Source organism: Kwoniella pini, chromosome 10, assembly GCF_000512605.2.
Source record: "Kwoniella pini CBS 10737 chromosome 10, complete sequence".
NCBI lineage: Eukaryota > Fungi > Basidiomycota > Tremellomycetes > Tremellales > Cryptococcaceae > Kwoniella > Kwoniella pini.
In genome coordinates this window covers 1,044,260-1,070,697 of record NC_091725.1, presented here as the reverse complement: position 1 = coordinate 1,070,697, position 26,438 = coordinate 1,044,260, and the positions used below count along the sequence as shown (strand labels likewise).

General features: G+C 45.5%; 7 protein-coding genes across 7 annotated transcripts; 3 read left to right on the top strand and 4 right to left on the bottom strand.

Annotated features, from left to right (window-relative positions):
* Window positions 1-225: 225 nt before the first annotated feature.
* On the top strand, window positions 226-2,241 carry I206_107199 (uncharacterized protein; the record flags this gene model as incomplete). Its single annotated transcript, XM_070203471.1, has 5 exons — window positions 226-1,362; window positions 1,415-1,442; window positions 1,511-1,694; window positions 1,851-1,958; window positions 2,082-2,241. The coding sequence occupies 5 exons, from the start codon at window positions 226-228 to the stop codon at window positions 2,239-2,241; spliced, it is 1,617 nt and encodes a 538-aa protein (XP_070059572.1).
* Window positions 2,242-7,526: 5,285 nt separating this feature from the next.
* I206_107198 (uncharacterized protein) lies at window positions 7,527-12,988 on the bottom strand (the record flags this gene model as incomplete). Its single annotated transcript, XM_070203470.1, has 26 exons — window positions 7,527-8,131; window positions 8,189-8,227; window positions 8,285-8,389; window positions 8,432-8,523; window positions 8,585-8,810; window positions 8,992-9,033; window positions 9,087-9,215; window positions 9,269-9,399; window positions 9,455-9,522; window positions 9,576-9,612; window positions 9,674-9,747; window positions 10,037-10,300; window positions 10,450-10,551; window positions 10,630-10,701; window positions 10,760-10,907; window positions 10,970-11,057; window positions 11,100-11,232; window positions 11,305-11,568; window positions 11,619-11,705; window positions 11,757-11,836; window positions 11,902-11,947; window positions 12,004-12,147; window positions 12,199-12,263; window positions 12,316-12,426; window positions 12,479-12,700; window positions 12,904-12,988. 26 exons carry the CDS (start codon window positions 12,986-12,988, stop codon window positions 7,527-7,529), a joined length of 3,459 nt encoding a protein of 1,152 aa, XP_070059571.1.
* A 560-nt stretch (window positions 12,989-13,548) lies between these two features.
* Window positions 13,549-15,367, bottom strand: I206_107197 (glyceraldehyde-3-phosphate dehydrogenase; the record flags this gene model as incomplete). The annotated part of the gene is made up of 12 exons (XM_019156980.1): window positions 13,549-13,629; window positions 13,689-13,803; window positions 13,857-14,038; window positions 14,094-14,158; window positions 14,216-14,294; window positions 14,348-14,459; window positions 14,511-14,746; window positions 14,804-14,827; window positions 14,887-14,911; window positions 14,971-15,015; window positions 15,097-15,121; window positions 15,337-15,367. The coding sequence occupies 12 exons, from the start codon at window positions 15,365-15,367 to the stop codon at window positions 13,549-13,551; spliced, it is 1,020 nt and encodes a 339-aa protein (XP_019009698.1).
* A 1,292-nt stretch (window positions 15,368-16,659) lies between these two features.
* I206_107196 (uncharacterized protein) lies at window positions 16,660-18,615 on the bottom strand (the record flags this gene model as incomplete). The annotated part of the gene is made up of 16 exons (XM_019156981.1): window positions 16,660-16,681; window positions 16,745-16,831; window positions 16,888-17,007; window positions 17,065-17,081; window positions 17,142-17,336; window positions 17,392-17,423; window positions 17,482-17,551; window positions 17,601-17,725; window positions 17,787-17,931; window positions 17,983-18,092; window positions 18,145-18,225; window positions 18,276-18,282; window positions 18,342-18,375; window positions 18,434-18,443; window positions 18,505-18,519; window positions 18,582-18,615. The coding sequence occupies 16 exons, from the start codon at window positions 18,613-18,615 to the stop codon at window positions 16,660-16,662; spliced, it is 1,104 nt and encodes a 367-aa protein (XP_019009699.1).
* Window positions 18,616-19,259: 644 nt separating this feature from the next.
* On the top strand, window positions 19,260-21,448 carry I206_107195 (uncharacterized protein; the record flags this gene model as incomplete). The annotated part of the gene is made up of 3 exons (XM_019156982.1): window positions 19,260-19,837; window positions 19,899-20,949; window positions 21,014-21,448. The coding sequence occupies 3 exons, from the start codon at window positions 19,260-19,262 to the stop codon at window positions 21,446-21,448; spliced, it is 2,064 nt and encodes a 687-aa protein (XP_019009700.1).
* Window positions 21,449-21,688: 240 nt separating this feature from the next.
* On the bottom strand, window positions 21,689-25,173 carry I206_107194 (uncharacterized protein; the record flags this gene model as incomplete). Its single annotated transcript, XM_019156983.1, has 8 exons — window positions 21,689-22,172; window positions 22,230-22,492; window positions 22,554-22,881; window positions 22,934-23,181; window positions 23,236-23,426; window positions 23,484-23,709; window positions 23,765-24,809; window positions 24,887-25,173. 8 exons carry the CDS (start codon window positions 25,171-25,173, stop codon window positions 21,689-21,691), a joined length of 3,072 nt encoding a protein of 1,023 aa, XP_019009701.1.
* A 347-nt stretch (window positions 25,174-25,520) lies between these two features.
* Window positions 25,521-26,329, top strand: I206_107193 (uncharacterized protein; the record flags this gene model as incomplete). Its single annotated transcript, XM_019156984.1, has 5 exons — window positions 25,521-25,607; window positions 25,670-25,840; window positions 25,908-26,106; window positions 26,171-26,189; window positions 26,245-26,329. 5 exons carry the CDS (start codon window positions 25,521-25,523, stop codon window positions 26,327-26,329), a joined length of 561 nt encoding a protein of 186 aa, XP_019009702.1.
* Window positions 26,330-26,438: the final 109 nt, after the last annotated feature.

Genomic DNA, 26,438 nt, shown 5'->3' with positions numbered 1-26,438 from the left:
AATACTTCTGAATATGAGACAATTACGTAAATACACGCTGTGAAGGAGGCAATATGCGGGCGGTGGAGGGGCGAATGATGTATCATAGAGTAAAGTGTCGCGTATTCACACATGATAGATGCCAAGCGCAATGGAAATTATCACATTTACATACCTCATTTCAACTGACAATGACGGCGCTCAAGGATAAGCGAATCCTCACTCCCGTTCCGTCACCGTGACAAGATGAATCTTCAGCATACCAAGGATCCCAATAGCACATCATTTCCAGCTCAGGTCTCAAGCGCCTCCCACCGAGCTCCTTTGTCTCAACCTTCAACACCCTCTCACGAGTTATCGTGTTCTGCAGATTTTGGCGCCTTTAACGAAGCACCCAATCTTAACCAACCAGGCTCTTCTCGACCTCCACGCTTTCAGTTTGCTGATCAGCTCCAACCTCAATCGAATCAACAGCCTTTTTCACTTCTAGACGATGATGACGACCTGCAAGGCGCATCGAATCATCTTAAACAGTTAAGGCCGATGAACCGTTCTGCTCAGGCCTCCCCGCATGATCTGACTCCTCCTTCCTCAGAGATTGATCTTCTAGGTGGCGATGTCTGGGAAGACGCGACCCCTCAGGTGCGTTCTCAACCAGTCAAAGCTCCGCCCTCCACCCCTCAATATCGACCAAATCGCGAAGGACCAACTTCATCGCCGATTCACGTTACGCTGCCCCCTCGCCCGTCCGAAATCTCGCCAGAATACGTGCCTCCTCTACGCTCTCCCAGACGCATGTCGTCATTCTCCTTCAGCCTCAGTTCCCCACCTATAGTCACCGACGCAGGTAACGATATCATCTTTCATCCGTCTCATCAACCAGTGGACGACAACGCTGCAAGCGAGATGCGAAAAGTCCAGGCGCGATCTGATTCTACATATGGCAGTTTCAGTCCAAGCAGTCCTGAAAAGTATCTACAAGATTCGGGTTTGCGCCGGAGCGTGACCCGTAGTCCGCCACATCAATCTAAACTTCTCGACACCTTGGCCACTACCACCAAAATAGCATCAAAATGGCGTTCAGCTATTTCAAATTCAACATTTGTGCCTCCTCATCATTCCTCATTGCCCGAGCAGCATTCAACGCCAGGACTGTCTCATGCCGAGCCGATTCCAATCGACGTGACACACCAAACCCCCTTTGCGACTCCTGAACAAATTGCTGGCAGTTACAGGCCGCCTTCCGGTGCCCCGGGTTTCAATCCTCATCAAGTCGCTGACGCAAAGCACAACGATCAAAACGAGGATGAGTGGGGACAGATAAGGTTGAAAGGCAGGCGTGAAAGCACTGCGCCAGTGCTGCAAGCTGCAGATGCACATCGGGTAAGGTTTCGCCTATATTATAGGGTCATTTGCTCACCAATCTGGCCGTCAGCTACGACGTCACCTTCCACCGCGTCAGCGTTTGTCTAACGCCTGGACTCTGTTATGTGAGCCTTTCGTCGTGCGAGTTGCGCTAACCCCTAATTAGTCTCTCTTGACCAACATGGCGCATCGCTGTCTACCCTCTATCGCCTGGTTGATATGTTCGCTCAAACGCACAAAACATCCGGTAATGTTCTGGTGGTACGCGATGCTAGGGGAAATCGATTCGGAGTGTTCCTCAACGAATCGATAGTGAAACGAGAAGGAACTTATTACGGTAGCGGGGAATCGTGAGTTGATATCCGCTGTCATGCGATCCGGAACGCGATCGCCTATCCCCCTTATCCATTCACATCATCTTGCAACCCTTGCTCGTCTCAACGTGACCCACTCGAGGCACGATTTGGTGTCAGGACTGCTGACGAAACGTCTCAATATCTACGTAGATTTCTCTTCAAGCTCAGCCACTCCTCTGACGCTCAGGTCTTCAAATGGACGGGCAAAAATCAGTATTTCGCCCTGTGTGAAGCTGGATTCATATCATTCGGAGGAGGGTAGGTGCTCAACTCTTTGCTACCAAGCTGTTATATCCCAATCTTCTTATCCAACACTTCTATTCTTCTCGAATTTCACTTCCAAGCAACATAGTTGGTTCTGACTAATAGTCCCACTCCCAGTGACGGCAAATATGGTCTACTGCTCGATTCCACCTTCACCCGGAATTCTTCCGCGACATCGCCAGCATACAACAACGATGTCTTGTCGGAATCTCTGCCTAGAAAATCAAATCAAGCTTCCCTGTTCGACTGCATCGGCCTTGAAGTATGGGGCACATGACGCGTGCGACCCCTTGAAGCAGCAGGCTCAGGCCAATCAAACAAATCATCGACACGTTATAGGTGATGGGGCACGTTTGGAAATGGTCGCAGCTGTATGTTGTCATTATCTTGGGCTACGGCGCTGATATACGTATCCACCTGAAGAAACCCATAGAAGCCAAGATCTTCAAAGTGTTTATAATGACCATGGACTCATACAAACTATCATGTCGCCATCATTGACGTATGCAAGGAGTGACAAAGAACATATTTTAGAAATGCGCACTCTACGCTGTTCTTCCACTTGACTCAATAAGATTATTGATCTGATGCTTGCCCTTGATCTGCATGCCTTCAAAAGCAAGTAAGCTTCCCAATCTCTTTGATGAATCCGGGGGTAGCAATTTGTTATTGGTCTGCTGGGTGCGTTCCTGACGGTATCTGTGTATCCAACGGGGTGTTGTGGGTTACCTTTTCCTCTCACGGAAGGGTTTTGTTATGACCTGACCTGCCAAAATAGCTTCTTGACCATATCTCAAAATGATATCTAAGACAAATGTGAGAGCAACTTCTGTGACGTTACTCAGAGCTGATTCTGAAACGCATTTCAAAAAACATTGTAAGAAGCTCCTTAGAACTGTTTTGTGAGAAAATCTGATCCCCAGTGACTGGTATAACTACCACCCTTCCTGGAGGGTATCCAAGCTTTCTCTCCATGGATCAAATTATCAATAGGTATACAGTAGTATCCAGCTATAATTATACGTTATAATCATAAGTTCTGTGGCCTGGTAGTAGATACTTAATGACTACTTGATAAAGCCAGCTTGATTGAATACTTATCACCAAAGCATCACATCTTTTTCAACTCAATGCAGCTCATTGGATCCATCTGAGTTGTATTTCACGGTCCTACCACAACACAAGTCTCACAAAATTTTCCCTTGCCATAACCTCAAGCTAGTGAACTTTCTCAATCCATCGGTGTCAGGATTCGTGTCAGGATGAATTGTAACACTCCCTACAAATAAAGATGTCTTTGATATGGTGTCATTTGCTTACAAAGCTACAGTTCCACTGGAGTCTCAAATTCCCAGGCTATCCCATGATCTCCAGAATTGTAGGCAGTGCTTGATCATCCTGTATCTGAATCTCCGTCCCAAGCTGTATGACCCTGTGGGCAGTAGCAGTCTACTGACACTTCACTTTGCGCCAGATTCAATTTGATGCCAGGGAATGACATCCCAAAGATCTTGCCCATCTAATCACACTCTGACAAAGCAGATGTTTCAACGTGTTATGGAATGCAAGTTCTAACCGAAAAAATGGTGTACATGCCACAGAAGTCAAATCCCACAATATTGCAGACTGCAGAGCTAAAGCACCAAACAACGATAACAACAATTGGTAAACACATATAATGTCAAAATCCGGTTGTGACACTAAAAATCAAGATGCTACACCCCAGATTACAACTTCTGTCACTTCTGACACTGATTCTGATGATGCCCATGCCTTCAATCTATCATTTGACAGCCTCAGCTACACCTTTGGACTCCTATATCATCGATCCTGGAGCTTTTCACCACATAATTAGAAAATTTAACAATTTGCCAAGTGGTGTGACTGTGTCAAACATTCAGAATTTGCTTATTGCAGGTGTCAAATTGGAAATGGTACTAGATTAAAGGTTTACTGGTCAATGTGGTATTATAAAAAAATTCTAATTGTCCCTAATTTGGCATGTAATCTGATTGCTGTCAATAAATTCCCCTCCACCTTCGACTGGTCATTCAATTGCTTCTGTGGGTCACTTGAGTACACTAAAACAAATGAAATTCTTGCTACTGCACCTTTCAAGCATGGGTCATTATAGTCTCAAGACAAGTCAACTCATCAATGCCACCGCTTTTCAAGCTGACACTAACCCTAGAAACACCTGGCACACTAAAGTAGGTCATTGAAATATTAGAGAGGTCAAAAAGTTAGCAATAAATGGAAATTTGGGCAAAGAGGAACTTGAAGATATTTCACCGGTTTAACTGAATGCATTCCGGGGTGAATACTGTGTCAAGGGCAAGATTGGACGACTTCCTACTACGCAACGAGTTGAAGTTTATACTAGAGCAACTAAAACACTTTAATTAATTCACATTGACCATTGGGGACCAGCTAGAACACCTTCTAGCCATGGAGATTGCTACTTTCTTACTGTTTATGATGATTACACTAGAAGAATTCATTTGACACTACTTAAGACAAAATCAGAAGCGCTTTTTAGGACTGAAAAACTACAATACAATGGCAGCAAATCAATTACAACCTACTGTCAAACAGATTAGATCTGATTTAGGGGAGAGTTTATGTCAAACATGGCAGAATAGTACTTCTTAGAAGAAGGAATTATACATGAAACAGCTGTCCCTGGTGCTTGTGCTCAAAATGGAAAATTTGAACAGGTTCATCTGACAATACTCAAAGGTGTCAAAACTTTATTTAGCAGAAACAAATTTTGCACCATCATTTTGGGCAGAAGCAGCAATTTATACAGCATTTTCTATAAACTGTGCTCCAACTGGTGAAGATGAAGCAATTCCTTTTGAAAGATGGTCTTGCAAGAAGCCCAAGTTTGACAGACTTAGAACTTTTGGTGAGAACATATACTTTAGAGATCATCAAAACACAAACAAACTAGAACCCAGGTATAAAGAAGGTAAATTTATGGGTTATGCCAATGATCATAGTACATCTGACTATAGAATATTCGACATTCAAGATAAGGAAATTAGAATTACAAAGAGATGTGGTATTTGACAAGCAAGAAACAATGTCAAAAGTGGTCTCAAATTCAGACAATTTGTCGGATTGAGTGATCTATCGCCACATATGTTTGTACCAAACTCCGCTTATTCCCGAGACGCGTCTTGTCTGTACGTTATCACTTATACTTAAGCTTGATTGGCTTATCTCTACTTTCTCTTTCTCTTTTATACTTCGTATATGCATTATATATACATCTCATATTCCGTCACAATTCACCTCAAACAATTGAAAGGTTACCAAAATTGACACTATTGCCAGAAATAAATGAGGTGTCAAATGAGCTAAAGGTGTCAAATCAAATTCAACATCAACTTCCAAACTCCCCTTGCCAATTACTAAGGTTATTATCAAGAGTTGAAACTCAAAATCGCTCAAACTCACCTGATCCTATTGATTTAATTGGTACAAGTCAAGATAATAATACAATTGAACAAGTTGACATCAGTCAAGAATCAATAGATCCATTAGCTATCACAGATGATGCTGATACTTGAAGTAATAATGCTATTGCCATGGCTGCCATGTCAACTCTAACTCCTCAAACTTATAAAGAAGCTTTATCATCTGGTGATCAGCAACAATGGCTCTTAGCAATGAAAGATGAGTTAGAAAAAATGAGCAAATATAAAGTATGGGAAGTTGTCAACAGAGATGATAATATGCGGACACTTAGAGCAAAATGGGTTCTCTCTAGAAAGATTGATGGACAAACTGGTCAACCTTCAAAATATAAAGCTAGATAGGTTGTTAAAGGTTTTGCCCAAATTGCTGTTTTAGATTATAACGAATTATATGCTGGTGTAGCTCATAAAGATTCACATAGAGTATTGTTATCATTGGTCAACCATTTGGATTCAGAATGTGATCAAGTTGATATTATTGCAGCCTTTCTCAAGGGGGAGTTAGAAGAAACAATGTACTTAGAACCTCCTGAAGGAAGCAACATTCCTGCAAATAAATGCAAGTAAAGTCCTATTGCTTAGAAAATCATTATATGGACTTGAACAATCAGCAAGATGTTTCAATAAAGGCTGAGACACTTGGTTCAGGTCACAAGGTTTGACACCAACTAGAGGTGACTCTTGCTTATATGTTAGACAGTGTGAGGGGGAGTCACATATGTTATCTGTTCATGTGGATGATCAACTCATTGCCTGTAATTCAAGATCAGCCTTAGATAAATTCAAGAAAGATTTACACAACAAGTTTGGATGAATTAACTCTGGTCCTGCCAATTATGTTCCTGGTTTTAATATTCACAGAGATAGAAAAGAACAGAAGCTTCACATCTCTCAAGAACATTATTTAGAAGCGCTTGAGATAAATTGGACATGTCACACTGTAATCTGTCAAAGAATCCTACTCCTCCAACATTCAAACCCATCCCTGCAACAGCTGAAGCACATGAACAAGCACGCCATCTTCCATATCCTCGACTAGTTGATTCAATCTTATATGTCTCAACAATCTGAAGACCAGACTTATCTCATGCAGCAAGTGTTTTATCAAGATATATTAGCAAATGGAGTACTTTGCATGGGGCAAGCTTCAGAAGAATATTTAAGATATATTAGAGGTGCTTCAGATTTAACTTTAATTCAGGCTCAAGTTAAAGAGTTGCTTGGGGATGTGTGGATGCAGATTGGGGTGGAGATTCAGATACTAGAAAGTCTACCACTGATCACATCTTCAATGTCTATAGTGATGTAGTTGCCTGGAAATCTAGAAGACAGCCAACTGTAGCCTTATCAACAACTGAAGCTGATGCAGCAAGACAAGCAATATGGTAAAGATTACTACTTGAAGAATTTCAAGTTGGGCTTGGTCAAGATCCATTCCCACTTTATACTGACAATGTTGGTGCCATCTCACTTCCCAGAAATCCAGTAAGTCCTGAGAAGACAAAACACATTGCCATGCAACATCACTTTGTCAGAGAGAAGGTGAATCACGGCATTATCTCATTCACCCTTGTGCCTTGGGTAAAAGAAAGGGACTTAACAGATCTGTTGACAAAATCAGAATCAGCTTCATTAGGTAGACTTGGAGGCCTTCTTGGTAACCAAACGAGGAACCATGATCTATTAGCACAATGAATTATGCCAATGAATTATGCCGCTTGTTGCGATGAAGGTGATGAGTGTCTTTGTCTCGATATCTATAAATTTAGCTAATTGCTTCAATTCAACTTCTCTTATATCTCAACTCTCTTTCACATGCATCACATGTTAACCCCCTAAGTAGGCCAATCCATAGGAGGTACTACATGCATAATTTCTCGTGTGTTTACGGTGCGAAACGTGAACTCTCAGGACCACTCTGGTCAGACTAGTCACACCCTTCCTGGTCATCTGCCCGCTTATTGCTGTATTACGTTTGCACATGGGCAAACGGAGCGACTATGTGGTCTGCCGCTGAGTCAGCACCTCAACGATGGTGATAGTCAGACTCACTATCCATTTCATCATGTCATGGGTTCGTTCATACCGATTCTTCTCGGTGGAAAGATCGGTCGTAATCCAGTCGGACACGCTTTTGAGGAGGCAATGACGCGTTATAATCGTGATCCTGGTGCTCTGCGGTTTGGACTGATGGTGCATCGTGGAGAGCACCCGGTCGTTCGCTTGATCGGTGGTGAAGGCGAGATCCATTTGCAGTGACAGCCAGAAACTTGTCAACGCGGTTACAGGATGTCGACTGCTTTTCACCGGCAACCAGGGGAGGACTAAGAGGAGGATCTGCGACGATGTCCACGCCCTCGAACATCTCGTTGACATCCCAATCAATCAGCCCAGAACCCTTCTCGATATAGTCACACGAGGCGTCATTGGCTATCCTCGGACGGTCCAGTTGCATCTTGCGAACATTCGACTCTTCCCAATGGACTGGTATAGTCTCGAAGATATCATCAGAATGGGGATCGGTGGCCGACTGGGCTTGCGGGGGAAGCGAGACGGACGGAGCAGGCGACAGCTGTGACTGCCTATCACAAGTGCCGGTTGGTCTGTTGGTGAGGGTATCGTCTTCAATTTCTTTTGTGGCATCTAGTATCTCCACAGAACTGTCTGCGTCCAATCGAATCGATGCTACCGTCAGTCACGTAGTCAGCTCAGTTGGGGTCGCGTGAGATCATAGCGACTGACCATCGTCTTCGATAGGTACCACTGTGCCAGATAGGGGATCTGTTTATGGAGTGTTAGCTACCCGACATCTGCTCGGTGTTGCAGCTGAGTGCTTACCTAAATCTGCCTGTTGTTCGGCCGCGGCAGTGACTGTCTCTGGCCATACGGAATCATCAAGGTTGAGATCGAAATTAACGGTCTCGGTGCATCCGGAGACCTCTTCTACTGCGTTGGTTTAGCCAGGCTCTGACATGGTAGACCTACCTCCAAAGGTGCCGATAATCGTTTTAAAGCGGCTCTTCAACTCAACCTTGACAGTCAAGCTGGGACTTTTGGCTTTGATAATAGTCTCGAGACTAAGGGTCATAGTCAGCGCAGGATGCAATGCCCTACTTTGCGAATGAGAGTTCAGCTCACCTTGTTCGGGTATAATGGATGTAACCACCATCATCACGCAAGAGAAGTGCAGAAAAGAACCACGAGCTAGACTTAAATTTCCTCTTCCTGAATCCATCAACTTGGAGGAGATCTCGCCCCAGGGATCGGACGTCGATGTTCAATACGAGGACCTTGTGACTCTTGTCCGTCGAGTCTTCTATGCGCTCGGATCTGATAGCCCTGTTTATGACCACAATCTCACTGGCTGTACGTTGTAGCTCACTGGATCGTGACGATGAAGCGAGGCATTTTTTGCGCCTGTTCGCGAACAGTCCGCCAAAAAGTCAATCCTCTTTTATGGAAAGCATCAAGCTGTAAAATGTCCTTAGCCAGTAATTGGTCGAAGTCTATTCAATCAGCTTTGCCACTCCGCCGGTGTGACGTACTGTAGATCTTTTTGCTTTCCAGAGCCCTAATGGCTGCAGGTCCTATACACATAGATTAGCGGTAAGAATTGATGCAATATTGAGTTTCATCTCACCGACTTGATCTAGCTGTCTGAACATCGAAGAGGAATCCTCCCAGGCCTTACCGGCTATTGTGCGATGTAGCTCCAAGGCAGCTTTCGTAGTATTGCCGTATTTTCGGGATAATGCTATTTTGAGGATAGCTAATGGTGGAGGCCATCAGCATCGTACTCACAGATTGCTCCTGCGATAGTACCTTTGGCGATTCTCTCGGCGTGAGAAAAGATGATGATCTGGGTTTGGAGAAATGAAGTGGATTCGGTCTTCTTTTCTGTGTCAAGGATGTAACTTCCGAACTGAACCTGCATGAGAAGAAACACCTTGTCTCTATGACGGGATAAGAAATTAAATCAGTGATAGCAGCTGGGTCCGATCAACCTACCCATATGTTTTGGCACCCTCTTTCACGGTGAATCTAACTTTGCCCTCCTTAGATAGATTGTTTAACATCTAGCAGTATTTTCAGTCGCAATTCGCCATAGGAAATCGGCGCGTGAAGTCACCTTGGCCTCCCCAGGTCGTATTCTCAGATCCTTGTACCTGTGCGAAGAAGGAGCCTCTGTCATTGATAACGGTCTGCTCCAAACTAGTATAAACTTACTCTTCAGCATGCGATACTATTCTCAACAGATCTTCCAACTTGCAATCCTCTTTCATCTGGAGAATAGCTAACATCTTCAGCAAGGGTCAGCGCATGCGGATAGCTATGTGGATGAGCTCAGGTAAACCAACTCACCGTTGAAAATCCTGTTTGTTATGGGTCTGAGCATAATCCGGGAGTAGCGCGTAAGCATGTGATACTCACCAATCATACAGTTACGCATCGTATGCCCTTCATCGGTGGTTTGCAGATCGAATTCTCCTGGTTTGTGAGCCACCTCCTGTCTAATGACGAGTTTATGCTCGACGAGCTTGTCCAAGGCTCGCTGATGTTTCAGTAAAAGCCTACTCCATCTCGACTTACCTCGATGCATTGATTAAGGTATTCCTCCCATGAGCTATCGATAGTTTTCTCGAACGCCTCTTGTAACGAGTAATGTGAGGGGTTCTGCTGTATACGGATGTAGAAAAAGGATCTACAATATCGTGAGCGGGGCCTAAAGATCGTCACTTGCCTTCTGAGCCACTCAAGCGCGCTGCTGAGAGTTTGAATCGTCTTGAGGCTGATTTCATTGTTGAGATCTACGGTTGCCAAGAAATCATGAGTACTCTCTAGCAAGGTCTCAATCTTTCAACGCACGTTCAGTCAAGCTCGTGTGCCTACACATTGTTCAGCCAAGTAAGACATGGTCAACAAGGAACGTATACTGACAGAGTGCTCTCGAGAACAGTTTGTGAGAATAACATAGAGGAGTACTGAGCATGTCAGTCAGATACTCGAGTGAGGTAACTCACTTTCTGAACATTTGTTTTCTCGCACATCACAACGACTGTACCTGACTTGTCGAACTGAGGCCTACCAGCACGACCCATCATTTGCTAATATTAGGTTAACGTGTATTCTTACGCTGCACCTACTTGGATTTCGATATCGGAATATTCCTGAAATCCCAACACAGGACCGTGCCAGGCCATAGTCCCCTTGATGATCACGGTGTGAGCCGGTAGGTTGACACCGACAGCAAGAGTCTATGGATGACTCCAACAGTCAATTATAAGTCACGTGCGTCCACAAGGGAAAACTGACTGATGTAGACACGATTAGATGGATCTTCCCGGAGATGAAACCGTCCTCAATATCTCGGCGATCGGAGTAATCTAGCCCAGCATGGTGTACAGCGATCCCCTGATTGGTAAATTCTTTGATTTTATTATCCTTCAGATCCAACTGAACGCTGATACGATCACATGATTCAGTCCTCGGTCATCCGTGAGGACAGCATAAGGTGAAACTCACTTTCGTTTAGAACTCCACGGAAGCGCTTGCCCTTCGGCGTGGGCATTTAAATACGTCTTCTGAATGAAGGCAGCTGTAGTCTGACAGGCTATAGAGGAATGTCAGCGTCCGAACGGATCCACGCACATACCTTTTCGTGTAGGGCAGAATATCAGAACGGGTTTGCCTTCAGCGTGTTTGAGGAGTAAGGGGAATAGATTGGCGTCCAGTCTGGGAGCTAAGCTCCATTCGTTCCCACCGCCATCTATGCCATAAACATGCTTCTTGAGAGGGACGGGCCGGAATTCCTCGCCGAACTAGAACGTAAGCAAGGTTATCAAGTGGTAGATACATACCTTGTATATCTTCGCCATAGCCATCCTTTGAAAGGTGTATTTCTTCTCGCTCTCTAAGACGCCGTTCTCATCCAGCTCGGATGAACAATAAATCCCAGAGGAAAGTTCGTACTGGCTCTCACGCCTACCGATCCATCGAGCAACGTCATCGATGTTTGGGACGGTGGCACTGAGTGCTATTACTCGAACATTCGGGGCTTTCTGTGTGATTCGCGACATCACGACTTCCAATGTCGCGCCCCGTGTCTCGTGAAGAATATGTACCTGGGAATGAATTGGTTGAAGCAAAGCATGTCTAGGGAATCTTCACTCACCTCATCGAGCATTATCAACCCTATGCGGTTGTAGAACTTTTTGTTCGCCCAACTCTGTCGTCGAGTAATGGAGTCCAATTTCTCCGGCTGCAAGTTATTAGGTGAAGGTGAGGGGGAGATCGGCAGAAATTGACTTACTGTAATTATGATTAAATCTGCATCTTTGATAAGTCCAGTGACCACATCAAACCGGCCGGTATCACCAGTGATTTCGCAGCCTGGCAACATATCTCGGTCAGCAAGATGTCTTCAGCTCCACAATAGAAACGGAACATTTACTCACACCTGACATTAAGATTGCTTTCCAGTCTGATCTCCCAATCTCTTCGCTTCTCACTGCACAACGCCTTGCATTGTCAGTGATTTATCTCACACATCTGCTTACCTTTGTTGGGGCAATGTATATAGCCAACGGCTTCGTGCCCGTGCTAACCGCATTTCTAGTCTTTAGGAAAGCAAGTTCGAAAATCGTAGTCTTTCCTGATCCGGTAGGAGCTGCAACGACCACATTCTCGGTACCAAGATATACCTAAACGAAGGAACGATCAGATCACCACGGGCTTGTATGAGATGAACTCACGTCTTGGAAGACAGCACTCTGTACTTCGTTAAAGACCGGAAACTTGAAACACTTTTGCTGCGCAGCTGCACATGTCATCAGCAAAGTATCGTCGCGCCAAATGATAGGGGAACTGACCGGTCAGTCGGCTGGTGGGAATCAGCCTGACGGAAGGTAACGCGATCTCCCTTTCTTTCAAAATCTCGGGTGTAACGGTGATTTCGGTATCATCGTTGTTTAGCTTATCAGCTGAATAGAATATTTAGCGCATGCATCCCCAAGGTCATTTTGCTTGACTGACAGATATCGGAGATCTGCATTGCATTATTGTTGATCTTTTCCACAGTAGCGCTTGTCGATCCTGCAACCGATTCGGGTAGAGCTCCGACGTCATCAGGAGCAGAGATTTCCAAGATCTCGTTCAGCTTTGGTGATAGACTTTTAAGTCTTGTCGCTAACGGATATGAATCCCTCATCACTTTTGACGCGGCAGGCAGCCTGTTGACGGGGGAAGGCGAGTCGTCTAGCGTGATTCAATATCAGCGGTCTCTCATATGTTTGGGTACCTGGGAGATGCACAAGTAAATCTTGCAGTCGATCTCTATCTCCCCTGAGCTGACGAGAGGCAAAGTGCCTTCCTTGCAGCAAATCACCGAACTCGGATGCAGTACTCCACCACACTTCCCCACTGACGGTCTTTCTTCTCCCAAAACCTGACGAGCTTACCTGCATTGAAAGATGAGTCGACATCAATCGCTTGAATGTCTTCTTCGACTGCCCATAAAGGGTCTTCATCGCCACTATCGGACATGGTATTGCTCCGGCTCGAAGAATGTGCCGGTATATCTCAGAGGTAGCTGAGGATGCGGTGAGCGAAGAACAGTGTATATCAAATCAAACAGTGAACTCTAAGTTTGATAGAAGAGGTGAACTGGTATAGGTATAAGAAGGAAAGAGAAGAAGAAGAAAGAACCAAAGGAATTAGCAACAATAGCATGGTGGAGATTAATCATTTGGGATTATTTAAGAAGCGCGTCATATGTTCATCGGATTATTGGACTAACGAGTGTAGTGACGCACAGACCACATCAGTACTGTCATCCACGCACGGTCCTCTAATTCATCACCCTGTCAGCTGTTACTCGATAATGAAATTCAGGATCAAATATATTAGTATTCGAATTGCGAAAGATAAAGCACCTCATAGATTCAGACATCCTGGAAATTCGCGAAACAACCAATGCGTGAACAGACGGCAGGGAGCTTCAGACAGCAATCTGCAATCGGACAGTGAGGCAACACATTCATACACCTCATTTGCTACCATATATTCTATCGAGAGTCCAACCACATAATAACGTTTGTGCGAATTTATTGGGACTTGGCATCGACACCGGCGATGTAGGACACAAGGTCACAAACTCTTCGAGAGTATCCGTATTCGTTATCGTACTACCAGGTTAAATGTCAGATAGCGTCTTTGGCAAAGCAAATGCAACAATAGAACTTACCCAAGAGATAAGCTTGACGAAGTTGGCGTTCAAGGCGATACCGGCTTTAGCATCGAAGATGGAAGACTCAGTAGCTCCAACGAAATCGGTAGAAACGACCTCATCTTCAGTGTAGCTACAAAAGTCATAAGCCTTTGTTGTCTTGTCTGTAGTATGAGGAAGACTTACCCTAAGATACCCTTGAGTTCTGGGCTTTCGGAAGCCTTCTTGATGACGGCCTTGATCTCTTCGTAAGAAGCACCTTTCTCGATTCGGGCGACGAGATCGACGACCGAAACATCGGAGGTGGGTACTCGGAAAGACATACCGGTAAGTTTACCGTTAAGGGAGGGGATGACTTTTCCGACGGCCTGAAAGTGACAGGTTAGAACGTTTTACAAGCCAGGCGAAGACGGAAGGACTGACCTTGGCAGCACCAGTGGAAGAGGGGATAATGTTGGCAGCAGCACCTCGACCACCTCTCCAGTCCTCTAAGATCGGAAGAGCAATTAGCGAGAGCTGCAAAAGTTGCCTAACCCAGAACTTACTGTTGGAGGGCCCGTCGACAGTCTTTTGGGTAGCAGTGGTGGCATGAACAGTAGTCATGAGACCCTCAACAATGGTGAACTGTAAATGATTTAGCAGAATCCGATGGTCAATGATTGCAATGAGACACTTACGTTGTCATGGATGACCTTGGCGAGAGGAGCAAGACAGTTAGTGGTACAAGAAGCGTTGGAGATGACTTGATATTCGGACTTGTAGGATTCGAGGTTTACACCGCAAACGAACCTGCAGCACACTGTCAGGAGAGCTTAACGATTTGGGCGCGTGATTACTTACATGGGGGCATCGGCAGAAGGAGCGGAGATGATGACCTTCTTAGCACCACCTTTGATGTGGGCACTTGCCTTGTCAATGGTGGTGAAAACACCGGTGGACTCAACGACGTAATCGGCGCTGGCCTCTCCCCACTTGATGGCGGTAGGGTCTCGCTCGCCGAAGACGGCGATAGGTTTGTTGTTGATGTAGAGTTTACCATCTTTGGTTTCAACATCTCCCTTGAATCGACCGTGGGTCTGCAGAGACAATGTTTAGCAAGCGTGATTTGTAGGCAGTAGTCAAAGTGCACTCACGGAGTCGTACTTGAACATGTAGACCTAACATCAAGATACAGATGAGCTCAAGGGACATGCTGACAGCTAATCAAATTGCTTACCATGTATTCAAGGTCAATGAAAGGACTGAAGGGGAAAGAAATCAGCAAATGATTTGTCGCTAGGAATATGCAGAGGCAACTCACTCGTTAATGGCGACAACATCAATGTCTCCATGATCGATGGCGTTTCTGCAGAGGCGAAAGGTTTGGTTAGTGAAAACATTATTAAGTAAACTGATTTGATCGCGAGTCCGTCGTGAATATACACACCTGAGCACAATTCGACCAATTCGACCTAGATTGAGGGATCAGTCAGCAACTTTCTGCAAGCTAGATTAAATGATCAAGCATGGTGGGTGGAACGCTGGGTAAGGGGCAATGTAATAAGGCCTTGCTCAATGATGCAGCGTGCCGATTGCAAGATCGGAACGTGGGTGAAAGTAATATGATGGCGGGCAGGGAGAAGCAAGGGGAACTTGGAGCTTAGCTCCACAAAAGATTGCTACTTACCGAAACCGTTGATACCGACTTTGACGACCATTTTGTTTGTGTTGTTTTAGTTTCTTTTAAGTTAGTCTTTAGAAGAGAGAAGAGTATGTATTGGGTGGTAAAAGAATGGAAGAAATGAATGATTGATTGATAAGAAAAGAAAGAGTGGGAATGATTGCCTCCCCTTGTCGAGTCACACGTTGGTTAGGCCTTGGGGCTTATGTGATTTGGGGGGGGATGTGTATCTCGGCTCTACAGATTACATATTCTCATAATTATCCCAATTATGACGTGGGAATTCTTTACTAGTCTAACCGAGTTCTTGCACGCCTATCGCCATTACCGCCGGTACTCCAGATCAATTTGATTCCATCAACAGTTTCTTGCACTCCCCGGTAATTTCATCGGGTTTAAGTGGCATAAACCTCTAATCCACCATGTGGCGAGCCAGTTGCGGATAGGATTTGCACCTAAATCTCGGGATAGATTCAAGCGAGACGGATCATTTTGGCATTATTTGGTTCCAAATTGGTCATTGATAAGGTTGTTCAGCTCCGCAAGACCCTTGACACCCTTGACGGCTTTGTCGGGGCCCTCTCTTCTATCGGTACAGCCGTACAAGGACTGGTACGGGGCAAGCAGAGATATCGGCTGTATATGGACTTCGGGCGCGAACCCCGTAGCTGTTTGATCTGGAGAAAACGAATCTAACGTTATAGTGAGAGCAACGCTCCGTTACAGTTTTGATTTCTTGGTATATCCACTGTATAAAGGCCTATCGGAGGAGCGGCTTGCGGACGTCAAAAGTAGACGGATGGTTCAACCCTTTCGGTCTCCACGAAAACGATCCGATATAACGGTGGTAGGCCTTAGCTATACATGAGGTTGATTAAAGTATTGTATCACAGGGTGAAATCGAAATAAAACACGCCGAATTGGATGTCATCAACAGTCCGTTCGATACATTGCGCTGACCGGAATTTATTGGCTGTCTGCCAAGCTCGCTGATGCAACCATGCGACTTGTTGAGGCAAAGGCTTACATTGCATCAGGCCTTGAACATATTTGCGTGTTCTCTCTCATCGAACCCAGTCGGAAGATGTCTTATCTGAATGCTAAATCAGGGTGTAGGTGGCGTGGGTTCAACGTCCCATCGATGACATCAAAATCAATTTCGCTCTTTCGTATGCGTCCTCGTTTGTACACATGGTACCGCAATTGTCCATTCTATACAGAGCCCGCAGCCTGGTAGTCAAATATCGTGATATATGAATGCATTATCAGCACTTCGTTAAGGAGAGAATAACTTCTATATATACTAGGTAATCCGTATACCTATCCATCCTATTTGGTGAAGATGCTCACTCTGTGATCAGAAGAGTATGGTCAGTATGCAGCGAGCATAAGAATCAGCGCATGCAGAACTCACACATCCTCATCCTGCACTACATGAGTGAGTCCAACCTTTTGCGGTTGTGGATTGAATTTACTAGATTTACCCCATACCAAAGCATATCTGCCAAGGGGATTGACAGTCAGAAATCGAAATGTGAGACGTGTGGATACGCTTACTTGAAATGCGAGGCCAGTCCTCTGTGAATACCATGACAGACGGCTTCTATTGTCGCGCCCTGCCTCAGACAGATTGGATCTGAGAGATCAGGCTGATCTCCTCTTCGTTTCGTATACACTCTACGGAACCGAGATTCAGTTAGCGTCATACAAGAACGGTGGAAGAGAATATCTTACTTGACCATCCCAAGCTCCTGTCAATTGTGATTCGTGAATTAGCCGCTTGCTGAAGTAACCGAAGAATGCATACTCACCGCCCAGATAGCTTCTGTCAACCAATCCAGCCCAAGATCTATCTCACAACTGATCATAATGGTTCTTCCGTCACCTTCGCGCGCCATCGTGTCCAGAGTTTCCATCGATACTCCATCCACCTTATTTATTACAGTGAGTGCGGGGATGTATTTTCTCGTTCCCAATAGCACATCGATAAACTCGTCAGTCGTTATCTGAGCGGAGATTGCCTAGATCAGCTGTATTCGACAGATAGTGAAATAATCTTACATCTTCTCGAACCATTACATCGCAATTATGTACTATGATAGATGGATTATCAGCAAGATTACGAGCTATATTTTCTTTCATATTACTAACTTTTGTATGTCTGTAGAATGGATCGCAGAGTCCTTTCATCGGTTTTAGTGAGTTTGACGGTATTGTTGATCTGAACGGAAAGGTCAGCGATCGAGCCAGTCGAAAGGCTGTCTGCTCACCGTTATACCTCCAGCGGTCTTCTGCTTGAAGACCACATCTGGTGGTTTTGTGTTTAATCGAATTCCCACGGCTTCTAGCTCTGTTTCCAGCATCTGCTTCTGTTCCGCCGATTTCGTTGCATCGACTATTTTAAGTGTGTCAGTGGTACGCATGCGCAATGGATCTGGGTCCGAGATAGATCTTACTCATGAGAAGGATCAAATCTGCCGTCTTGGCCACAGCTACTACTTGTCTACCTCGACCTCTACCTTTAGCTGCATCCTGCACGATACCCGGTAAATCTAGTAATTGAACTCTGGCTCCTTCGTACTCTAACACACCCGGTATAGCCTGCACAATCATTAGCCGCTTGCTACTGCAACTCAGTCAGACGAAGCTTACTGTCAAAGTTGTGAATTCGTATGCCCCAACTACGGATTCCGTCTTTGTCACTTTCGATAGTAGTGTGGATTTACCAACTGAGGGAAATCCGATCATACACACCCGAGCATCTGAAATTTTCTTTCAGTCAGTGAGAGCACTTGAATAGTGCATTTGACTGACCTCCAGATTTCATAACATCAAATCCTTCTCCTTTCGGTCCCTTCTTCTCCGGTTCTAGTAACTGAGCTCTGTACTTTGCGACTGAAGGCGGAGCGTTAGTGAAACACTGGATAACGCTTTCTGAAACGTACGCTTAGCCTGGTGTGAACGGGGATAAGGTCAGCATTGTCTTAATATTCTGGATAGAAGGTACTGACTTTCAGCAAACCCAGATGATATTCCGTCGCTTTACTACACTTGTGGATTTAGCTAAGTCAATTTTTTGTGAGATGAAAGATCCATTGCTTACTTCTTCTGCGCTAAGGACCGGGAGGCAAGGATGTCAGCAGCTATTTAGATGTTTGCACAGAGCGGACTCACTCCTCGCCATCTCCTCTACGATTTGTAGTGAAACATGTCAGCGTCTGCTTGCTCTGATATTGGCGACATTGACCCACTCTCAATCTCCTCTATTTTCTCTACGATACCCATTTTTGCGGCTTCTGAACTGCTTCAAGAATTGATATTAGTACGATAAGACAGGTAGCTGAAAAGGACGCCCAGATGGAGCTTGTTTTTGATGGTTGGTAATTTGATATACGAGTGTCACTTGTGTGGTCTTGGTGTATATTTGGAAGAGAGGAATGGTCAAATTACTGGACAAGAAAGCAATAACAGAGTGGAGGGGGTATAGCTCGATTGGAATGTGTGATAAGCTCAATTCAAATTGCCACATCACAGGGGTGCTATATATACGTGCCTGTTGATCGATAATGATAATGGGGGATTACGTAGTGGTATCCTAGCGTGATGATGATTATGATAAGTTGATTGATTGATTGAATGAATGGATGAATGAATGATTTTGTGCCATCTAAAATGATCCTATATTTCCCACGCCTATAGGGTCCATATCTCAAAGGACGATGTAGCAACATTCATCACTATGCTGATGATCCTTGATTCAATTAGCATAGAGCCTGACGCTTTATCATCTCTACATTCCACTGTCGGTCTGACCTGATCAAGTCTCTCTTGCGACTGTCTGGTTCCAAGCGTTCCAGTTTGATAATCACCAAGATACTTCACGCTCGTACCCATCATCGACTTCTTTCCGGAACATCTCTTCTCTCACGATGCCAAGGTTCCATCCGCCATTGTCTCACAGTTCTACAATCCACATTGACTCAACCCACCCATATATCCAGCTCAACTTCTTTGCAGTCTTCGCGGAGGGTGAGGACCTTTCCGGATCATGGCAAATATGGTCCGATCTCCCTCAATTGGATGAGCATGGTGCGACAATCTCTCGTCCCGGTGAATGGACAGCGACTGATTTTCGATCATTCTTACCCTCGATACCCAAGGTCGACGAGTCACAGCACATCAACGGCAGTTTGTCTAACACAGCAATTCACGTCAGATCCCGCACAGATATCCATATTACTTCTTCCGGACCGCCAACTCTCTTTGCTTCTATCATCATCCCTGCAACAGATGGCGCCCGATATTCTTACACCTACCGACACATCACTCCTTCGAATGAAATCCACTGGCTTGGAGGTGTAGGTGGAAATGGGATCATCAGGATGACCGAAGGAGAGAGAGTTAATGATACCAAAGATGGCAGCACCGGAATATGGTCTGAAGTCTACGCAAACCTGGCGAATAAGACTTGGGCTGGCTTTGCTTTATCATTTCAGCCTTTCAATGGGTACGTGTGTGATCTTGATGAGGGTACATTGAGCAAAAGCTAATATGAGCATACTTAACAGAAGCACCAAACCTCTCATTCACGAACTTCCTGCAGATTCAGATATCGCCGCCTCTCTTGCACTGTTGACTACCGAGCCACTGGTGCATCAAACGATACCCTTCGATCAGCCCACTCGTTCTTCTTCGATCATACCTCCGTCAACTTCGATGACAGTGCTTGCGGTTCTGGCGAATCACTCAGGTCTCCACATAGGTGGAGGGTCGCCACTACCCGAAGAGTCTGATAAGGCCGTGTATAGCGATACGACTGGTTCATTTGTCAGAGCTTTAGCAGCTGCGTTGCGAGCGCCTGGGATGGGAAAGCAACCCTTTGATTTGTCAACTATCGCTCCACCTCACCAAAACACAGCTGCCCTCTTGACTCATCATGACGGCAGGTCGGGACAAGCACACTTGGTAGTCTTTGCCCTGAATCTCGCTTCACCTCAAGAAATCAAAATCGCGCTTGCAGATTTCGATCAAGCTCCGTTGGCTGCGATTTCCGATGCCCATCATTCCATCATCTATATACCCGAATGTGCCGACTCGAGTGATCGAGAACTTGCATTGCGATGGGATAAGGGGTTAGTAGCGGAGGTGATTCAGCTGTCTGCATTTACTCAACTTCGAGGCGCAGGAAAGGATGATCCCATCTGGATATGTGCCCCAGATGCTGCCTCAGTAGAAATAGGGGAAGAAGAGATCTGTCAAGCTCACCCTGCTAGGCAAGCATCCCTTACCTCGGTTCACAATGATATCAGCCCAAAAGCAACTCTTGGTGCCGAAGATGAAGATGACGATCCTTCGGGGCATCCTGAACCTTCAGAGGCTATACCAGAGGATGAAGCGGCTTCTGAAGCGGAAGGAGGATCCAGTCTTGAACGACCCAACACCTCAGACAGGCCACAAGGTCCATGGTGGCTCTTCCGGTTCATTGGACGGTTTTTTGTCAATATTTGGCAATTTCTCTTCTCGCCCTTCCGAAGTAGACCGGCAATCACCTCTGGAACAGACGAGGTCCAAGATGCCGCGAACGAAGAGAGTCCATCTGAGAGAACGCCTCTCCTTGGTGTAAGTCCATCATCGCCGTTCCGCAATTCGGGACATATACTAATTCAGATGAGTCGAAATGCAGTCTCACAGCATGTCAAGAGACACATCATCCTCTTCCACCGCTGTTGACCCCTTAGCCACCCCAGCTTCTCTCGCTGTTCACAAGGACCAAACACAGCATGACGAGCTTCAAAACGGCTTAATCACTCCTGTGGGCAATTCCGCTACAAGTGAATTTCCGTTTCAACCGCCGGTTCTCAATGCAGTACAGATCAGATCCTACGCTCAGATGTCCTTCAAAAACCTACCACCATTCAGATTCCTGTTGCCGCCTAATCCCGGTGACGTTGCAGCTAATCTTAGGTTTTTAGTCAAAGAGAAAGCTGGTCAGAAGTGGGAAAGAGTGGAACCTGAGCTTCAATCTCCAGTCGAGGACGGGAGATGCCAAGAAATGATGGTCCAAAGTATAAATGGAACAGGCGGAACGGATTGGGAAGTTCAAATCGAGAGGATCTAATTAATGGTTGGCATGGTGCCTCTTGGAGTTCAGAAGGATAGTCTTCTTTCATCATTCTCACCCCACGCACTGTAATATCGACACGTACGCTTTGATTCACGAATTTTACGTCTTACAATCAGACATGCACTATGCAATTGTATATATGCGGAACAAGAGAGTGCACAAGCTACTCGGTGATCTGATCTTGACATTATATAAAATTGATATTGATTATGCTATTTGCCTACATCACTCCTATCACTTCGACCCCGCGGCTCTCTTCACCATATCCTCCAGCGATATAGCTCTGAAAGTGCCATCGTCACCTTGTGCGAAGACCGCGTTCTCGCCAATATATACAGTGATACCGCCTCGACCATCAACGCTCCTGGACACCTTGAACAGGGGTTTGCCGGTCTTATCGTGCGATTTACCGACAGGTAAGAAGATGAGGTCATGCTGAGAGGCGAAGTCTTCTGCGATACTTCTAAAGGTGATATCAGTGGTTTGGATATCGACAGGTCGTCTAATCTCCTCAAGCGTGGGTTTGGTTTTGACAGCTTTCAAGGCGGAAGACTTGCTCGATGGCAAGGGTTCGAAAATTGGTTTAACAAGCTTGAGTGGTGCTTCATTACCCAGCTTTATAGCTTGATCCATCAATTCCAATCCACTGTTGAAACCATGATTGATACCTCGCATGTCGAGGACAGCTTCGGGAAAACGTCCTTTCCACCAAACGAACCTGTAGCGGTATCAGGATAAGCCTTGGACTCCTCGAAGGCCAATTCAGAGCACTCACCAATTGGCCACTTCGTCTGGCTTGTAAGCAGGTTGGACAAGCCAAATGTACAGTATATCCAACCATTTAGGGAAGAATTCGACCTCTAGTAGATGAGAAAACATGGACGATCGAAGAAGCTTGTGCCATGGCATGACCCATTCTTGCAGAGGTACAAGATCTTGCTTTCGAGGGTTGATAGTGAAATCATCTCGTAGGCATACACCAAGTTTCGGCAAGACATACTGAATGATGAGTTTGTCCCATTCGTTCGATGAGAAGACCTGATCATGCTAGTCAGTATTGCGTCCAACAATGTAACCTTGATCCCGAATATATTCTCACATCGTTTTTCCATCGGGCAAGCTCATCCGGTACGCCATCTTTGACCGTCCAATTCCGTAAGACAGAACGTATGCGCCTTTTGGCCCCATCTAGCATCTCGTCACCCCGATCTCCCAGTAATGGCAGCCAAGGGAATACAATGCTGGCCAATGATCGAGTCTGCGTAGTCTGCTTCGCCCGTCTAAAGTCCCACTGCTCGATAGCGGTCTTCACTTTTGGCAATATTAATTGATCCAGTAAGTTGTCGCGGATGAATGCTGGTAAGATTGGGTCCCACGATTCGATGAGGTGGACCGCTGCATGGGGAGAGGCGGGATCCCAATCGTTACTATGGACAACAATCAGCTTTGGACGACAGATACGGTAGCTGGACCACTTACTTTATAGCAGATCGCACCTTGGGCATCCAGCGACTCCACAGTAAGCTTTCCCAAGCGGTCATCAGTTTTTCCCCATTCTGTGTTTTGCGCACGGCTTGTGTATCGTCATGCGAGCCGTTGACAATGACAGCAAGATTCTCATCTTCAAACTTGGGCAGATTATACGCTTTGCGCCAAGGTTTCAAAGATGAAAGCAAAATGTCAGTTGAAACGTCGAAGGGTTCCCATTCTGCAAAGGCACGTCGTTGCTGAGATTTGGATATCAGCATGAGAGATTCGTAACCGAAACACATGTTACTCACAATTTGAGCGATGGCTCCTACTACCACTTCATCGAGTGAATGTAACTCGTATTCCTCTCGGAAAGAGCCAATCAGAGAATTGAAGCTGTCCGACAGTAGGGCTAACGAGGGGTGGGTTGCGTTTGCCTGTTGAGCTGCAACTGTTGAAATGTTGTCCACCAGTTCCCGTATCTGCTTTATCCGAGCAATGCCTGGCGCGGAGAGTCAGATCAGACGCATAGACGTATGGAATGCGGTTGAAAACTTACGTTTTTCCGTTTCGTCAACTTTTGCCCTTGTTACTTGCTCTTCTCGTAAAGCCCAACGACGCCGTTCGTTCACGGTTTTTCCTTCCCTTATCAAACCTTCTACGTCCCCTTTCGCTACATCCACAATTAATCGTAAATTATGCCGCAGTTCCGGTAACTTCATGTTGTCAGAGGTCGGAGTCCAAGTTGACAAAGAAAGAGATGAGAGCGAAGAGACCTCCTTGAGCTACAAGGTGACATTTAGCACATGCGCCTGATGAATTGCAAGCATATAAACTCACATCTCCTCCTCTTGCATCCAATACCAGACCCACACCAGCCGCTGGGGCCGCATCTCCTGCTTCCGCCAAAAGCTGTTCATACGTTTTATGCTCAACCTTGACTTTTACTTTCTTCTGCTTCTTCCAACTTTGTTCGACTTCTTCCTTGGGTTCTTTCGGAAGTTTGAGTCCTCGGCTTCGATGCCCTCTCTTAGGTTTCTCTTCCTCTTCATCCGAGAATACGTGACCCTGTCTTCTTGCTTCCCTCTTACTATCTTCTGTCCTCATTCCACTCTGGATACCTTGTCCCCTAAACACCTTTCCAACTTGAATGGGTACTGCTCTTCCGTCCTCTTGGGCGCCTAAACCTTTACCCGCTTCCCAACCTTGCTTGGCCAACATTCTAGCACCAAACGATGACGAAATCTTGCTGAAATGGGCAAGTTCGGCAGCTGTCAACTCAGCTTGTTTGGCAGCAGCGCTCGTGGTTGAACGTGTCATGAATGATTGTTGCTTTCGGGAGGGCCCGGATGAAGATGTGAGTGAGGGAGGGGGTCGACCGAAAGCGGAAGGCATGTTAGTGGATGGGGCAAATTCGTCAATAGGTTGTATGGGAGCTTGCGATGATCCTAAACCACCTTTTGGCCCATCGGCGAGTGGTTCTGCAGGAGGTGGTGTGCTTCTAGCAGGAGGTCGACTTGAAGAGCCGATGCCACCTCTTCCACGAGAAGATGATCCTATTCCTCCTCTTTTACCGCTAAGTTTCGGTCCATCCCCTTCCGTGGCCTCAGCCTCTTGATGAGCACGTGCAAATCCGCTTTTATTTCCCAAACCCATACCCGTCCTCGGTATTTCTTCTTCCTCCTCTTCTTCTCTAAGTCGTGGTGAAGGCGCTCGCGATGGCTCTTCATCTTCGTCATCATCGTCAGATTCACTGTCGTTGACTCCTTCTGAAAGTGAGCTTTCGCCATCCTCGTCCTGTTTCGTATATGATGCGTTCTCATGCGATTCAGATGCTTCGTTCAATGGATCTTTGGAGGGGCCAGAAGAGACAAATGCAGGAGCTCTTGAGATTAAAGACATCAGCATGCGGTCTAAACATATATATATATATATATATATATATATATTGTTTGTACTCACTTTGTCCAATCTGTTCTACCAGATTTACCTGCTCCTTTCTTACGAGATCCTATACCTCTTGCGCCATGACCTTCTTCAGGTTCTTCACCAAATATACCTTCCCAAGCAGATGCTTTACCATGACCTGCTCCGCCAGTTCTTCGTCTTTTGCCTTTATGCTCAAACAAACTTTTCTCAGCTCGAGAATCGTCATCTTCTTGAGAATCGTAATCTGCTATCGACTCCGCAGAATTTGATCCTTCCGAATCCGACCCATCGGACAGAAAGGCGTTCTTCCGTCTCGGCATGACTGGCTAGGGTTTGCCTATCGTCTATGTTTGACTAAGGAAGTGAAAAGTAGAGTCTCCTATGCTTTGTATTTGAGGTTGTTGCCACCAAAAGAAGTAGCGATATATGAGCCTGATAAAACATGCATGTTCTACCTGATTAAGCAAATGATGGGACCCCACACTCAACTGTTTACTTTGTGAGCTGGTCTGAAACGTGACGTAAAGAAAGCAACAACGATTACTCCCAACATAACAACACATATACCTACACCTAAATAATCCTTTCAATATCCATTTGTTCACCTGCCCTTTCCTTTCTCAGAATCACTCTCCATCGATCGTAACTTCCACTTGTGACCTTCAAAATGTCATCAGATGATCAGCTTGACCTGTTGTTTGACCCTTCTCTCATTTCCTCCTCTGTGCAACAATTGCTTGGACCTGATTTGCATGTAAGTAAGGCTGACAATGCTGCTCTTTGCCTCATATCATACTCATGGCATTTTTTCTACAGCTAAGACCTCTTGCGTCCGATGATGTCAAAAGGGGTCATTTCGATGTGTTGTCGGTACTGACAGTCGCTCCGCGACTCTCGCCGAAAGCCTACAGGGAGAACTTTGACCAGCTAAAAGCGTGCTCTGGGACTTACTTCATCATCGTAATAGTTGATAAGGCATCGGATAAGGTGAGTAGTATTTACATCATACTAGAATGTCAATCGAAAAATGCGGCTGATACGTACCTTTACATAGATCGTCGCAAGCGGTTCTATTATCGTTGAACGGAAATTCTTACGGAACGCTGGATTAGTTGGACATATTGAAGATATTGCTGTTTCGAAGACAGTGCAAGGAAAGAAACTTGGATTGAGGATTATCAACGCTCTTGAAGAGATAGGGAGAGCTCGAGGATGTTATAAAATTATCCTGGACTGTAGTGAGAAAAACATTCGTGAGTCTTCTTCTCCCTTACTCGGTTGAATTGGAATTCTCAACTAATCATATGACATGAATAGCGTTCTACGAGAAATGCGGGTAAGTCGAGTGTCTCACAACACACTAGATGAGATTAGCTAATATCCTCATTCAGTTTCAAGCACAAAGAATACGAAATGGTTCGCTATATGGAAGATCCCAAAGATGTCGCTACATCACCAACAACCTCAAAATTGTAACACAATGAAATACACCTAAGCTCATTCACGGACACTCACTCACTCGCCTTATGATCATGGCTCTATAGAAACGCTCATCATGTACCATATGCCTTAAGCACATCATTGC